We start from the raw sequence: 17,329 nt of genomic DNA on the forward strand, positions 1-17,329 counted from the left end.
CAACAGTGCTAGTGTCAGTTTAGATTATTGTGCATAATTTTATCAGACATAGGAAGAGAATTAGGCTATTCAACCCATCATGGCTGATTTATTATCCCTCTCAACCCCATTCTCCCCGTAATCTTTGATACCCTGATTAACCAAGAACCTATCAACTTCCGCTTTAAACATACCCAGTGACTTGGCCTCCACAGCCGTCTGTGACAACAAATTCCACAGATTCACTACTCTCTGGCTAAAGAAATTCCTCCTCATCTCTGTGCTAAATGACCCTCTATTCTCAGGCCATGACCTCTGTCCTAGACTCCCTCACATAGGAAACATCCTTTCCACATCTATGGGAACATGGGGTGAAATAAAATGGGATTAGTGTAGACTAAATATAAAGGAAACCATGCTGTCTTTGGGCTCTTTTATCACATGTCTCCAAGTACCCGAAACCTCATCCTTTATAATGGACTCCAATATCTTCCCAACCATTGAATTCAGGCTACGTGGCCTATAATTTCTTTTCTTCTGTCCCCTTCCCTTCTTAAAAGGTGAAGTGATATCTGCAATTATCCAGTCTTCCAGAAACATTCTAGAATTTACTGATTACTAATGCCCCCACAATCTCTTCAGCTACCTTTTCAGAACCCTGGGTTGTAGTCCATCTGGACCAGGTGACTTAACAACCTTCAGACTTTTCAGCTTCTCAAAGACCTTCTCCTTAGTAATAGCAACTACCCTCACTTCTGCCCCCTGACAGTCAAATTTCTGGCATAATTATTAGTGTCTTCCACAGTAAAGACTGCCACAAAATACTTATTAAGTTCATTTGTCATTTCTTTGACCCCATTACTACATCTCTAGCATCATTTTCCAGCAGTTGATATCTACTCTCTCCTCTCTCTTACTCTTTTTCTATCTGATAAAACTTTTGGTATCATCTTTTATATCATTGGCTAGCTTACCTTCATATTTCATCATTTCTCTCACGTTTGCCTCATCCTCCCGTTAGAATACTGTACTCTTTGGGATGTATCTACTGTGTGGCTACCGAATTGCCCCCAGAAACTCCAGCCATTGCTGTTTTGCCATCATTCCTGCTAGTACCCCCTTCCAATCAAGTTTGGCTAGCTCCTCTCTCATGCCCCTGTAATTCCCTTTATTCCACTGTAATACCGATACATCTGATTTTATCTTCTCTCTCTCAAATTGCAGGCTGAATTCTATCATATTAAGATCACTGTCTCCCAATAGTTCCTCGACCTTAAGCTCCCTTATCAACTCTAGTTCATTGCACAGCACCCAGTCCAGAATTACCTTTTCCCTTGTGGGCTCAACCACAAGCTGCTCTAAAAGCATTCTACAAACTCCCTCTGCTGGGATCCAGCATGGAACTAATTTTCCCAGTCTACCTATATATATTGTGATTCCCCTTGACTGTTGTAACATTGCCCCTTTTTGCATGCCTTTTCTATCTCCCATTGTAATTTGGATCCCATATCCAGGCTACTATTTGAAGACCTATATATAACTCTCATCAGGATATTTTTACCCTTCTGGTTTTTAAACTGTACCCACAAGGATTCTATCTAATTCTTTGGAACTTGCTGTCATCTGGTTCAGAGATGGGAGAATGACTTCCCAAGGTATAATTGGCAAGGAGCACACTTTAAGTTTTTAATGTTGGATGCAGGATGACCATGATAACCAGAGATATCTCTGCTGCTCTTTGACATATAGAAGATTGTTTATGTTTACCTGAAAAATAAGTAATCTTTCTAGTGATAAGAGTTTTGGGATTCATTAAGGGCACTAGATGGCTGAATCATCAATTTATATAACCACAGAAATTCCTGGAATACTTGTTAGGCTGGGTAGCATCTACAGAAAGAAAGGAACAGAGTTAATATTTCAGATCTTACCTAAAGATGTATGATGCACTTCTTTAGTACTGCAGTTGTGTCAGACTAGATTTTTGTTTGTAAGTCCTTGAAATGGGTCTTAAACCCACAAGCTACTGGCTCAGATGTGAACCCTGTCTCATTTCCGATGTCCAATTTGCCTGAGTTATTTTGTCACCCTGATTTTTTTTTGTTGTTTCAATTATTCACAGGAATTTACAGAATTAGAATGTCATTGCCACATTATGGAGACTGTAGCTGAGCCAAATAGCCTGCCACATTTCCCAGTGACTCTACTTCTGAAGTAATCCACTGATTGTAAAGCTCTTCGTAAGATCCACTGATTGCTGTTCTCCTCACTCCCTTCAGATGATGGCCAGTAACATTGAGACAACTCTAGATCACTGCAGAGAGTAGATGCTGGAATCTGGACCAGCATACAAAACACGGGAGGAACTTAGCAAGCCAGGCAGCATCTATGGAGGGAAATGGATACCCAGAAAAGATGTGACTGTAGTAGCATATTTGTGTGAGTGTGCGGTTGAAGGGTAAGGGAACAGCAGAAATCATGGAGGGGGGGAACAGTGTACCCATTTTCCTTCTCAGATGCTGCCTGACTCGCTGAGTACCTCCAGTGTTTTGTGTGTCACGGCAGAGAATAGTTTAAGAGTGAACGATATTGTTGTTGGAACTGAAGTCACAAAGCTGGATAAAGTTGAGAAAGTATCCTGGCAACAATATCGAAATGGGAATAAATGTCAGCTTTGTTTCCTGAGTGGGAATCCATGAGCAACTGCACCAGGACCATCGCAAGGCTTACAGTACGTGGGTGCTACTTAGCTGAGCAATCAGGGCTGAATTCGTCTTTGATTTCCTCATAAACCAAACTGAGCAATGATTCTATGAATATATTGTCATCGGAATGCAGGAAGGTCAGACCATTTGCAGTTCGTCCAGAAGGTTTCTGAATAAAAATACTCCTACAGTTTGCAAGAAAGCCAATGAAAATTCTCTAATTTCAGATTTCAGGCAAGCACACAAGGGGCAGAGGTTGTTGTTTGCCCAGTGGTACTCTGATGCAGGACACATCAGTGAGTTCACGAGGAGGAGTAACCGAGAGCTTAGATTTGGCCCAGGTATTTCAATCAAAGGGAACATTGCTAGGAAATTTGGTACTTATGTGTCAATACACATATTTTTTAAATGAGTTTATTTCAGTGTTTAGGTGTTCTTAAATCTTACACTTATGGAAGTTTTTTGAAATCTGTAGCATTCAGAAATATTGACTATGGGATGGTGTTTGGCCGAGGGTCTGTGGGCTAGCCAACTAATGATCTTCCTTTAGTTTTTATGTGTGGGTGGGGCTTGCCCGAACTCTGCCCTCTGCCACTTGATCTCGATGTCATGGAAAGCCCTTCCACTGTAACACTGAGGACTTAATGTGATGAATACAGCTGGCTCTACAGTGGTGAGAGAAGGATACTGACTGTGAACTACAGCTCCTTTTTAAAACAGATTCTCTGTTCTGGTCTACCTCTCTGGATTGTATAAAGTAATTATTTCTAAATTTTGTTCAGCTTTACTGGGTATTCTTTTCTTCCCCAAAATTAGGTGAGTAGCGAACAGCTGTTTTGAAGTTTCTCCTTTAACATCCTCCCAAATCACGCACACGTCATCCTCTGGCAACACAAGAGACTGCAGATGTTGGAGTCTGGAGCGACAAACGGTCTGCTGGAGGACCTGATGCAGGGTTTCAACCCAAAGCATTGAGAATTCCTTTTCTCCCACAGATGCTCTTGACCCACTGAGTTCCTCCAGCAGAGCTTTTGTTGTTTCATCCTCTTGGAATGATTCAACCAGTTGGAGTTGTGAGTCTGTCCTTCTTTTGTAAAGCACACAGGTTAAACATTTTGTGTGACAGGTGACGTTCTATAACTGCTTGTTGTTGTGAAGCTCCTCATAGAAGTGTGTAAGGTTATGAGGAGCATAGACAGACAGTCAGAACCTATTTTTCCCCAAAGTGAAAATGTTGAATATTGGGGGGGGGGCCTAGCTTTAAGGTGAGAGGGGGAAGTTTAAAGGTGATGTGTGAGGCAAGTCTGCACAAAGCATGTAGGTGCCTGGAAGGGATATCGGGGGGGGGGGTGGTGGAAGCAGATATGACAGTAGCTTTTAGACTGACACATGAATATGCGGCAAATGGAGGGATACAGATCATGTACAGGCAGACGAGATGAGTTTAATTGGATACTATGCTTGCCACAGATATCGTGGGCCTGTTCCCATGCTGTACTTTTCTATTCTCTATGTTAGTACCAGAGATTCTAGAAATCTAAAAAATAGCAAATGGTCATCAGGTCAACATTTTTGGAGAGAGGAATGGAGTTCACTCTTCCGGTACATAACTCTGATGAAAGAACATCAAAACCTGTGAGGAGTCAAAAACCTAAAACATTACCTGTGGCCTGTGGAGGCCAGGCCATTGGGTGTACTTCCGGTGGAGATTGATTAGTCAGGGTGTGAAAGGTTATGGGGAGAAGGCAGGAAAATGGGGTTGAGAAGGGAATGGATCAGCCAGGATGGAATGGCAGAGCAGACTCGATGGGCTGAATGGCCTAATCCTGTTCCTATGTTTTATGGTTTTATGATCACCAGTGGTGAAACAAACGGGAAATGCCTAACCTGATGAGTACTTTCTGTCGGGATTTGAGATATTCAACATAAATGAGGCTGTTTTATAAAACAGTGATTTATTTTGCCAGTAAAAGTTTGATATTTGACAGATATGAGTTATGGTTTTTTTTGGTTTTCGTAATCTAAGTCTGCATGCTCCAGAGCTAATCATATGTCCTGCAACAAAATATTTATTGTAGAAGTATATTCCTTCCATAGTAGATCTGTTTGCCAGTGTTGCAAATTGGTCTGAATTTATCTTTCCGTAAGAAAATAATCTAAGGAAAATCGGTGAAATTATCCCTGCCGTCCTTTAGTCAATATTGTTGATAATTACCAGGTCACTATTTACTGTGTGTTTACACGTCAGACATATCGGGAAATCATGTTCTATGTTTTTTTTATTAGGTGAAGAAACAGTCGTGTGTGACTTTGGCACAATTAAAAGGTGAGATGCATTCCAAGTAATTAAATGATCCACCCGTTTAGTAACCTCTAATTAGAAAGGGTGGGATAATTGCCATTTGACTCCACTCTTGATTTAAGCATGCCACATTTCAATGTGATATGATGACAGACCTGATTCAGATCGTTTCCGTGTCTTCTTCATCAAGTATAAAGTGGGAAGAAATGCAAAATGAGGAAGTTGTCTTGTCACTTCCTATTGTCCTACACAATCAGGATGTCATGTTTGATCACGTAGTGTTTTTTTGCAAGGTGAGTGTTTCAATGGAAAGGCCAGTATTTCTCACCCATCCTTGAAAAGGTGGGGCTGAGCTGCCACCCTGAGCCAGTGTGGTCTTTCTAGTGGAGGTACTCCCACAATGCTGGCGGGCAAGGCGTTCCCAGTAAAGTTGAAGGAATGGTCGATACCTTTCCAAGTCAGGATGGCGTGTTAATGCACAGAGATGCTGCTTCCCTCTTGATGGAGGAAATCGCAGGTTTAGAAGGTGCTGTCGGAGTACCCGGGCTGAGCAGTTGCAATGCATTTTGTAGATTGCATGTGGCAGCCAGTGCTGGACAGTTTGAATGCTTTAGGTTATGAATGGGATGCCAATCAAGCGAGCTGCTTTGCCTGGAGGTTGTGGAGCTCCTTGTGTTTTGCTGCAACTTCACAAACCAAGGTGAGCGGAGAGTGTTCCACTACAGTGTGGACTTGTTCAAAGTACATTTATTATCAAAGCATGTACACTTTATACAATCTTGAGAATTCGTCTCCTTACAGGTAGCCACAAAACAAAGAAACCCAAAAGAACCCATTTTTAAAAAGACTGTGGAACACCCGATGTGCAAACAATAAAAACAAGCAAATTGTGTTCAGAACTGTAAGACCACAAAGAGAGTCTGTCCGCAGAGCCAAGTAAATGTCCCAGCGCAGAGGTTTGAAGAGGCCCGTCCCTCGCCTCAGGCCCTGACACCTTGACTTTTCAATTTGGTCCGTCGCTTAAATCATCACCTAAACATGGGGTTCAGTCACTTGATACGGTCTGGGGCTTGGACTCTGCCACCTCGATTCAACCTGAACCTGACCTTTCCAATTCAGCCTGGTACTTAAATCAACGTCCAAGCCATGTATGTACCTCACAGCTTGCAGCCACAGAGTCATAGAAAAGTACAGCACAGAAACAGGCCCTTTGGCCCATCTAGTCCATGCTGAACTATTTATAATGTCTAGTCCCATCGACATGCACCGGGACCATAGCCCTCCATAGCCTATTCAAACCTCTCTTAAATGTTGAAATCGAGCTCACATGCGCCACACTTGTGCTAACAGCTCACTCCACGCTCTCATGGCCCTCTTAGTGGAAAAGGTTTCCCCTCATGTTCCCCGAAATTTTTCACTTTTCAATAAGTCACCTGCCACACAATGCACAGCCTGAGACCTGCTCTTATACTACCATACTTTGTAGCTGGTCCAGTTAAGATGGGATCAATCCGTCCCTCTCCAGAATATTATCAGCAATGAGGGTGAATTTTTGAAATTTTCTCTTGTTGGAGGTGGTCAGTTTTTACCACTTCTATGGTGAAAAATTATGTATCACTTGGCAGGCTAAACTTAAAAGGTGTGCAGGGGTTTTCTCTGATGTCAAGGGCAGTAATTTATCCTTACTTTACTCTTTGCTTCAAATTTGGTCCAAGAATATGATGAGGTCTGGAGCCAACTAACCTTGGAGAAACACAGACTTGGCGTCAGTGAGCAGATTGCTGGGTGAGGAGGTCCATTGGATAACATGGTTGATGACATCTTTGGTCATTTTTACTTTGCAGATGATTGAGAATGGAGTAATTGGATTTATCCTCTGTTCATAAGTAGGGCATATTGGCAATTTTCCACTCTACTAGGTTGAACTGTACTGGAAAAGGTAGTTCTATAGCACAAGTCTTCAGTACTGCAGCCAGGGTGTTGTTTGGTTCCATGGCCTTTGCTGTATCTAGTGCTCTGGATTGTTTCCCTATATCATTTTGAGTGACTTTAAATGGCTGAAGACTGGAAACTGTGATGCAGGGGAAGCTGAAGTGGATCATCGTCTCGGCACACCTTGCTGAACGTGATTGTCAATGCTTCAACCCTACCTTTACACGCTGGGTGGCTCCATCACTGTCGATGGGATGTTCCTGGAACTTACCCTTCCTGTTGGCTCTTTAGCCCTGTCTACTGCAAGATGTTATTCTGGTGTTAGCATGATTGCAGTCGTGTGTCGCAACTTTAACAGTTTGGTTCCGTATGACTAGTGCTATTCCCAACATGCTCTTCTGCACTCCTCAATGACCCGAAGTCAATCCCTGGATTGATGTCATTGGTAATGTCAGGGGTGTGCTGGACAAAGAAGGGAAATGTAGTGAAATACGTTCCACTGTTATCGTTGTTCCAATGTGTCCTATGGATGCCCAGTTTTAAGCTACCTGATTTCTTATTCAAGGAGGATCTACCAGAACCTGTAGCACGCTCAGCCTGGCAGCCATGCCCTTAGCATTCACTCAGTTTAGTCATTGGTGGTGCTGCCAAACCACTTTTGAATGATGGATATTTATGTTCTCCACCAGGGGATATTCTGTGCTCAGTAATAGCAGTGGAATGTTTCTTTCCAGTGTTGATTCATCAGCTGCCGTAGGAGAATAGGTGATAATCAGCAGGTTTCCTAGCATTTGTTTGACCTGATGCTACAAGGCTTCATAGATTCTTAAGGTTCAGTTCTTTCCCAGCTGGCTGGTGAGACAGGACATCCCCAGAGACTGTTGTGGAGGAGTTTAGAGAATTAGGTAAAAGGTACAAATCTGTGTGCACAACATAGTAAGATTGTTGCTCACTCATCTGCAAGCCGCATTTCCCTAATTATATGTGAGGAAGTCTTTGCAAAATTGATTGGACTAGAAGTAATATTTAGCAAGTCTGAATCTGGACCAAGCTTCATCCTGAGTGTTTTGGTTCTGCTTTAGTTACAAAGGATTGCTAGCCATTTCCGTGGGTAATTAAGAGCTGGCAGCGTTGGGTCTGAGGCCACATATAAAGCAGATTTCTTAAAGGCAAAAGATTTTCTTTCCTGAAGGCCATTGGGGTTTGGTATGAAACAGATAGGGTTTTGTAATTATCTATTTGTGTTATGGTCACCATTGCTGAAATTAGTTTTTTTAAAAATTCTTTTCAACTGAACTATCAATATTGCTGTGTAAATGTATGTACGTATTTTCATTAATCAGTGGGTGGGTTTGTTTGAAAATGCCAATTCCAAAGCCAGGGAATTGAAAGGCTCCCTATCTTTGCATCTTGGTATCCTTTAAGTGAGTGGGGAGCCAGGCTAATCTGATGTGGCTTCACATCAAAGGTTTGCTTGACACCTGATCTTGTTCTTGCCATTTTAGAACGTAGAAGAGCATTGCACAGTACAGCTCCTTCAGCCCACAACGATTTGCTAACCTTTTAACCTTCTCCAAGATCAATCTAATGCTTCCCTCCCACATAGCTCTCTATTTTCCTTTCATCCACGTGCCCATCTAAGAATCTTTTAAAACCCCTTGATGTATCTGCCTCTACTACCTCCCCGGCAGGGTTTCCACTCACCTACCACTCACTGTGCAAAAAATCTATTTCTGACAGCTCCTCTATACCTTCGTCTAAATTATGCCCTCTTGTATTAACTATTTTCTCCCTGGGAAAAAGATGCTGAGTATCCACTCTATCAATGCCTCTTTTCACATTACACACCTCTTTAAGTCACCTCTCATCCTCTTTTGCTCCAAAGAGAAAAGCCCTAGCTCGCTTAACCTTTCCTCATAAGACATGCTCCCTAATTAATCCAGACAGCTTCCTAGTAAATCTTCTCTGTGGCTTCTTTAAAGCTTCCTCGTCCTTCCTATAACGAGAAGACCAGAAATGAACACAATACTCCAAGTGTGGTCTAACCAGGGTTTTACAGAGGTGCAACATTATCTCACAGCTCTTGAACTTATTCCCCTGACAAACACCCCATACATCTTCTTAAGTACCCTATCAACTTGTGCAGCAACTTTGATAGATTTATGGATGTGGACCTCAAGAATCCCCTTGTTCCTCCACAGTGCTAAGAATCCTGCCATTAATCCTGCAGACTGATTTTGTTTGACTTTCCAAAGTGTATCACTTCACATTTTTCCAGACTGAACTCCATCTGCCACCCTTCAGCCCAGCTCTGTATCCTATTAATGTCCCATTGTAACCCATGACAATCTTCTACACCATCTACAACATAAATCTTTGCATCATCTGCAAATTTACTAATCCTCCCTTCCACTTTCTCATCCAAGTCATTCATTAAAAAAATCACAAAGAGCAGGGGTCCCAGAACAGATCCCTGTGGAATGGCATTCCATGTAGAATACACTGCATTTACTACCAACCTCTGTCTTCCTCTACCCAAGTCTAAATCCATGCAGGCAAGTTTCCCTGGAACCCATGCCTCCTGACTTTCTGAATGAACCTACCATAAAGAACCTTGTTGAATCCCTCACTGAAATCCAGATTTGATCACATTCACTGCTCTATCTTCATCAAATTGTTCTGTCATTTTGTTGAAGAATTTAATCAGGTTCATGAGGCATAGCCTGCCCCTCACAAAGCCATACTGATTATTCCTAATTAGACTATGCTTCTCCAAATCCTTGTAAATCCTTTCTTTAGGAACCCTCTCCAATAGTTTGCCCACCAGTGAAGTAGTGCTCAATGATGCTACTCCCGTGACCCATAAAGATGCAAAGATCATCCCATCATTCTCTTCCTTTGCTTCCTGTAGTAGCCTAGGATATATCACATCATTTATTGGGAACTGATTATTCTGAAGTTTTTCAAAGGCACCAGCATATCCTAGTTCTTAATGTCAACATGATCCAATATATTAGCCTGTTCTATGTTGTCCTCACATTCATCAAGATCCCTCACACTGAAACAAAGTATTCATTAAGAATCTCTTCATCTCCTCTAACTCCAAGCTCATGTTTCCTCTTCTATCCCTGATCAGTCCTATGCTCATTCGAGTCATCCTGTTGGTTTTCACATACATGTAGAACGCCTCGGGGTTTTCCTTAATCCTACTTGCCATCTCCCCTTGAAGCTCTCCTAAGTCCCTTCTTAAGCTCCTCCCTGGCTACCTTATTATTCTCAAAAGCCCTGTCCGATCCTTGCTTCCTAAACCTTAAGTACGATTCCTTCTTCCTCTTGATTAAACATTCCACTTTTCTAGTCAACCATGGTTTCTTCACCCTACCATCCTTTCCCTGCCTCAATGGCATAGAAACATAGAAACATAGAAAATAGGTGCAGGAGTAGGCCATTCGGCCCTTCGAGCCTGCACCGCCATTTATTATGATCATGGCTGATCATCCAACTCAGAACCCAGCCTTCCCTCCATACCCCCTGACCCCTGTAGCCACAAGGGCCATATCTAACTCCCTCTTAAACATAGCCAATGAACTGGCCTCAACAGTTTGCTGTGGCAGAGAATTCCACAGATTCACCACTCTCTGTGTGAAGAAGTTTTTCCTAATCTCGGTCCTAAAAGGCTTCCCCTCTATCCTCAAACTGTGACCCCTCGTTCTGGACCTCCCCAACATCGGGAACAATCTTCCCGCATCTAACCTGTCCAATCCCTTTAGGATCTTATACGTTTCAATCAGATCCCCCCTCAATCTTCTAAATTCCAACGAGTACAAGCCCAGTTCATCCAGTCTTTCTTCATATGAAAGACCTGCCATCCCAGGAATCAATCTGGTGAACCTTCTTTGTACTCCCTCTATGGCAAAGATGTCTTTCCTCAGATTAGGAGACCAAAACTGCACACAATACTCCAGGTGTGGTCTCACCAAGGCCTTGTACAACTGCAGTAGTACCTCCCTGCTCCTGTACTCGAATCCTCTCGCTATAAATGCCAGCATACCATTCGCCTTTTTCACCGCCTGCTGTACCTGCATGCCCACTTTCAATGACTGGTGTATAATGACACCCAGGTCTCGTTGCACCTCCCCTTTTCCTAATCGGCCACCATTCAGATAATAATCTGTTTTCCTATTTTTGCCACCAAAGTGGATAACTTCACATTTATCCACATTAAATTGCATCTGCCATGAGTTTGCCCACTCACCCAACCTATCCAAGTCACCCTGCATCCTCTTAGCATCCTCCTCACTGCTAACACTGCCACCCAGCTTTGTGTCATCTGCAAACTTGGAGATGCTGCATTTAATTCCCTCATCCAAGTCATTAATATATATTGTAAACAACTGGGGTCCCAGCACTGAGCCTTGCGGTACCCCACTAGTCACCGCCTGCCATTCTGAAAAGGTCCCGTTTATTCCCACTCTTTGCTTCCTGTCTGCTAACCAATTCTCCACCCACACCAATACCTTACCCCCAATACCGTGTGCTTTAAGTTTGCACACTAATCTCCTGTGTGGGACCTTGTCAAAAGCCTTTTGAAAATCCAAATATACCACATCCACTGGTTCTCCCCTATCCACTCTACTAGTTACATCCTCAAAAAATTCTATGAGATTCGTCAGACATGATTTTCCTTTCACAAATCCATGCTGACTTTGTCCGATCATTTCACCGCTTTCCAAATGTGCTGTTATCACATCCTTGATAACTGACTCCAGCAGTTTCCCCACCACCGACGTTAGGCTAACCGGCCTATAATTCCCCGGTTTCTCTCTCCCTCCTTTTTTAAAAAGTGGCACAAACCTATCCAGAACCCCATATAAGTGCTCTCTAAAGAACCTCCACATTTCCATTTGTGCATTTCCCGACTACATCCAGCACTGTGCAAACATCTTAGGCACATATACCAGGGGTGATTGATAAGTTCGTGGCCTAAGGTAGAAGGAGTCAATTTTAGAAAACCTAGCACATTTATTTTTCAACATAGTCCCCTCCTACATTTACACACTTAGTCCAGCGGTTGTGGAGCATATGGATCCCTTCTTTGAAGAAGTCGGCGTCTTGGACCTCCAGGAAGTGGTCCACAGCAGGGGTGATTGATAAGTTTGTGGCCTAAGATAGAAGGAGATGTTATACAGCTCTCGTTACATGCACGTGCAGTTCAACTCTTTGAGTGATTATGCAGAAGGTTTGAAGTTAATAACTCATCTCCTTCTACCTTAGGCTGCACTCCCTGTTGCACACTAATAGCCCCCCTCACCTCCCCTGACGCAGTGGGAGAAGAGCCTAGAGTCTCCACCTCCGTCACGGGGGAGTTAGCGAACGGCAGCATGGACCATACATCTGAATCCTCATCCTCTGAATCCGTATCCCTTTCCAGGGCTGGGACCGGCCCCGTCTCTTTCACAGTGGGTTCTTCCCTCGCTCCGTGCCTCCGCAGAGTCCTCGTACTAGGTGTAAACTCCAATTCGGGCTCTTGGTCTACCTGTACCTCTTGGCCCAGGGGCAATAGGTGCTTCCGATGGAGAATCTTGACAGGCCCATTCCCATCCTCTGGTCTCACCCAGAAAACCAGTAGGTTTGGCATCTGACTTTCCACTACATTGGGTGTGGCTGCCCAGCGGTCAGCCAGCTTGTGCTTTCCAGGTAAACCCAAATTCCTTATGAGGACTCTGTCTCCCGGCAGGAGTTGGGAAAACTTCACTTTCTGGTCATTCCTCCTCCTATTTCCCCAATTCTGCTTGGCGGACACCACCCCAGCCAATTCATAAGCCCTTCTCAGCTCTCTCCTCATATCAGACACATACTTCAGATAAGGCTTCGGCTGTACGTCACCTGCGTCAGTCCTGAAACAGAGGTCAATGGGCAACATCGCTTCGCACCCAAACATCAGATAATAGGGCGAGTACCCAGTAGCTTCACTGTGTGTACAGTTGTAGCAGTGAACCAGATGCCCAATGTGTTGACTCCATCTGCTCTTTTTGCTGATCTCCAGAGTCCCGAGCCTGTCTAGCAAGGTCAGATTAAACCTCTCTGGCTGAGGATTGCCCTGCGGATGATAGGGCGTGGTCCTCGATTTCTCAACTCCCAGCATGCCCAGTAACTCATGGATGAGCTTTCTTGCAAAGTCCCGTCCCTGGTCACTATGTATCCGCCGGGGAAGGCCATAATGCACAAAATACTTCTCCCATAACACTTTTGCCACCGTAGTCACCCTCTGGTCCTTGGTCGGAAAAGCCTAAGCATATCTAACATAGTAGTCTGTGATGACTAAGACGTTCGCCGTGTTGCTGGCATTGGGTTCTATGGACAGAAAATCCATACTTACCAAGTCCAGGGGCCCTGCACTCTGCAAGTGTGACAAATGAGCGGCTCGTGCAGGCAGTGCTTTCCGGTGTATGCAGCGAATGCACGACTTGCAGTACTCTTCAACCTCCAACTTCACTCGAGACCAGTAAAACCTGTCTTTGAGCAATCCATAAGTCTTCTGCACCCCCAAATGTCCAGAATCATTCTGCAGTGACTTCTACGCAATCTTCCGATACTTCTCAGGCAGGACCAACTGCCAACACCGAGGTCGGTCCGGGGGTGACGTGACTCGGTATAAAATTTGTTTCCTCAACTTCAGCTGAGGCCATTCCCTCAGTAACGGAGGCACCGAAGCATGTTTCATCTTCTCTGCCCACACCATATCCCCCTTTTCCACTGCGTACCAAATGGTGCCAATGCCCAGGTCGTCTTGCTGAGTAGCTGCCACTTCCCCGGACTCAATTCCGGCAGCTGCTTGGTCTTCAGAGCAGTCAGCTCACAGTAAACTGGGGGTAGGGAGTCATCAGAAGCCCCCGATGGGTCCACTGAATGATACGACATCTCCTTTTCCTCAGCCTTCACAGTGATAGCAAACTGACACATGGCCTTCACCCCAGAGGCAGAAACGCTCTCCCACTCCTGGTCCCTCTCCAGTTCCTCATGCGCCCGTCGGGACAAAGCGTCCGCATCAATGTTCCGGTTCCCTGGCCGGTACTTCAGGCTGAAATCATACGACGACAAGGCTGCCAACCACCGATGGCCTGTAGCATCCAGTTTCGCCGACGTTAGGATATAAGTAAGTGGGTTGTTGTCCGTCCTCACCTCAAACTTGGCCTCGTAGAGATAGTCACTCAGCTTATCTACCACTGCCCATTTCAATGCCAGGAACTCCAACTTGTGGGTGGTGTAGTTCCTCTCAGAGGGCGACAAACTCCGGCTGACAAACGCCACAGGTCTCAACCTAGCACCCTGATCTTGTTACAAGACGACCCCTAATCCCTCTCGGCTGGCATCAGTGTGTAGTACATAGGGTAACCGGGGGTCTGCAAAAGCCAGCACCGGTGCCTGGGTCAGCAACTCTTTTAACGATTTAAAAGCCTCCTCACATTTGGCATCCCACCTCTGTCCGAAGGGCTCCAACAGGTTGAGATAGTCTCCAGTCTCCTGTCCCCTTTTCCTTTTCTGCCCTGGGGAGGGTAACCACACAGAAGCTGATTCAAAGGGTGACTCACTTTGGCGTAGCCCTTCACGAATCTCCGATAATAAAAACAGAACCCCAAGAACGAGCGCAGAACGCTCACAGTCTGGGGCCTCGGCGACCTGGTCACCGTTTCTATCTTAGTCGGGTCTGTAGCTACTCCATACCATGAGATTATGTGCCCAACGTAGCTGTCAGACGTCTTGCAGAACTGGCATTTGTTCAGGGAGAGTTTTAACCCTTCCTCCTTCAGTCTGCTTAGCACCTTCAGTAGCCTTGCTTCATGCTCTTCCAAGGTCATCCAAATACACCAACACTTCAAGCAAATTCATATCCCCCACCGTCTTCTCCATGACCCTCTGGAAGGTGGCAGGGGCTCCCAATATCCCTGGGGCATCCTTTTGAACTGGAAAAATCCCAGAGGGCATAGAAATGCTATCTTCTCTTTATCAGCATCACTCATTGGGATCTGGTAATATCCACTCCTCAGGTCCAGCACGCTAAACCACTTCACCCCACTCAGACAGGCCAGTGCATCTTCGACCCTCGGGACTGTATACTGGTCGAGGACAGTGCGCCGGTTCAGAGTCCTTTAGTCCACACACATGCGTTCTTCCATTTCCGTTCTTCTTCCGGGCCACTACTATTGGAGACGCATAACGGCTTCGGGATTCAGAGATGATCCCAGCTTCCTTTAACTTACGCAGGTGCTGGCGCACGTCTTCCACATCTGCAGGGGCCAGTCGCCATGATCTCTGTCTGAACGGGGTGTCCTCAGTCACCCGGCTGGTGTGGCGAGTGCTCTTGGAGCAATCCACATCGAACTCGCCACGGGAAAAAACATCTTCCAGCTTCAACATCTTCTCCGCCAGCCTTTTCTTCCAACCTGGCAGCACCGGCGAGACCCCAAAGTCAAAGGCTTCAGCAGTCAGCTTCCCTCTGTTTTCCAATGGTCCCCCCCACCCCCAGCAGGCCTCACAGGGGGTGCTCGACATTACAGTCACCAGGAACAAATGCACCAGCGGCATCCCTCTCTTAAAGGTGATTTCTCTCGTCGTGGTGATCCTGACAATCACAGCCATCCTGTTTGCCTGTACCACCAAGGGCCTCTGCACTTCAGGCCTCACCAGCACCCCAGCCAGAAATCGTGACTCCCCCTTAAGGTCTTCCCCGTCCACTAAAAGGGCCTCGCCATCAAGCACGCCGGGAAATCTGGGGGTTCCCATCACCCTCACTACTTCCCCGGGCCTTATTACCTTAGACTTCGACTGGGTGCACCACTCAGTCCCTCGCTTACATTCAGTATCCGGCCCAGAGTGGCTCTGCACTGCCTCAAAAGCTGCTCGAAACATTGGGTGCACAGCCCTGGTCTCCAAAAAGTTCTCACCCGCCCTTTCCTGGCAGACCCCCATGAGCCTCCGCACCACAGGGGTGTTGGTCCCCAACAGAATTGAAGTACCCACTGTCTCAACCGGGTCTGGACAAACCAGCACTAACATCTCCAGAACTTTGGACACACCCGCATCGGCTTCTAAAAACTCCAGTCTGACTGACAAATACCCGTCACCAGCACTGACGCTGGAAATCTCCAGTGCACCGAATGGTGTCAGCGGCAAATGCTTCAAATACCGGTTGTAAAACGAACAGTATAGTAACATGACCTGTGATCCGATGTCCAGTATGGCTTTAGCATAGATTCCCTCTATCTGTAGCGACACACTGGATTGGGGTCCCACTAATCCTTCTGGAATCGGGTCTTTCGCTTTCGGGAGTTCTTTGTTACATCACTGGGAACGTGTTCCCCGAGAGACACCAGGTCGTTCACTCACTGGGTCTCCTCTAAGTTTCCCAACACCTCTCCCTGTTTGGATGCCCGGGGACTCCCTCTCCGAGAGGCTCCCTGCCACTCACATTCCCTCCGGAAGTGGCCCTCTTTCCCACAGTTATAGCACACCCCCTGCCACCGCTCTTCTCACGGACCCCCCACCACTCGCAGCCCTCTGCTCTGTCTGTCCCCTGGGGAGGGCCCTGCCTACCGACCCCTCAGGCCACCACCAACTTCATCAATTTCCGGGTGGAGCCGGCTCCGCTCATGTCACCACCAGGGGCTACACCTGAGGATTTCACCCCACTGACAGAGTCCTCCCGCAGCCTCAATGCGTTTTCATCCCCCCGATCAGCTGAACAAACCTTGGAGGAGGGCACGTTTTATAGGATTGCTGGAGACTCCAAGTAATCTTGTCCTCAGCCTGGGCACCCCTAGCTACCTGATCTGTCCTTAACTGATCTACTTGTTCAGCCCAAATGACGCCCCCCCCGGCGCCGCAGCCCCCCAAGCCGTCTCTCCAGCTGAAAGAGGTACGCGGAGAGCTTCTCACCCTGCTCCTGACGCATGTTTTGAAACTCTCCGAGGAGCTCCCGGTCAACTCAAAAGCACTTTCCAAGGCCTCCAGATAATCCTTCAGAGTGACAGCGGGCTGGTTGTCCCTCATACTGTGCACTACCCAAGCTGCCACTTCCCGCAAACTTTCAACCAATCACTGCTGTTCTTCCTCATCCGAGCACCGCCACTCACTTAACAACTGAGTCATTTGCTCTATCCCCGTCTCATAATCTTCTTCCCCTTCAGGGGTGGGTGTTATCCCAGAGAAAGTTCTTATTCTCTGGCGGGGCCCCTTTGCCTTTCTCGGCAAGGAGGTAATGGCAGATGCCAACTTGGAACCCTTACCTTTCGCTAAGGGGCAGGAACTAACCAATTTTTCCAAATCTGACCAATCCTTCCCTTCATCCCCCAGTACCGAAAGAATTCGTTCCCTAAGATCTCCTCCCCCCTCTGCTGGCGACTCAGCTCGC

The 17,329-nt window shown here is 46.0% G+C and overlaps 1 protein-coding gene across 13 annotated transcripts in view; it reads left to right on the forward strand.

The window, feature by feature from the left end:
* The window catches only part of susd1 (sushi domain containing 1), a 185,706-nt gene that overhangs the window by 138,065 nt on the left and 30,312 nt on the right, over positions 1-17,329 (forward strand). For all 13 annotated transcript variants that reach the window (XM_063048967.1, XM_063048972.1, XM_063048962.1 and 10 more), the window contains one exon: positions 4,971-5,010. In XM_063048967.1, coding sequence (XP_062905037.1) covers positions 4,971-5,010 — 40 coding nt within the window. The remainder of the gene's footprint in view (positions 1-4,970; positions 5,011-17,329) is intronic.

Source organism: Mobula hypostoma, chromosome 5, assembly GCF_963921235.1.
Source record: "Mobula hypostoma chromosome 5, sMobHyp1.1, whole genome shotgun sequence".
NCBI lineage: Eukaryota > Metazoa > Chordata > Chondrichthyes > Myliobatiformes > Myliobatidae > Mobula > Mobula hypostoma.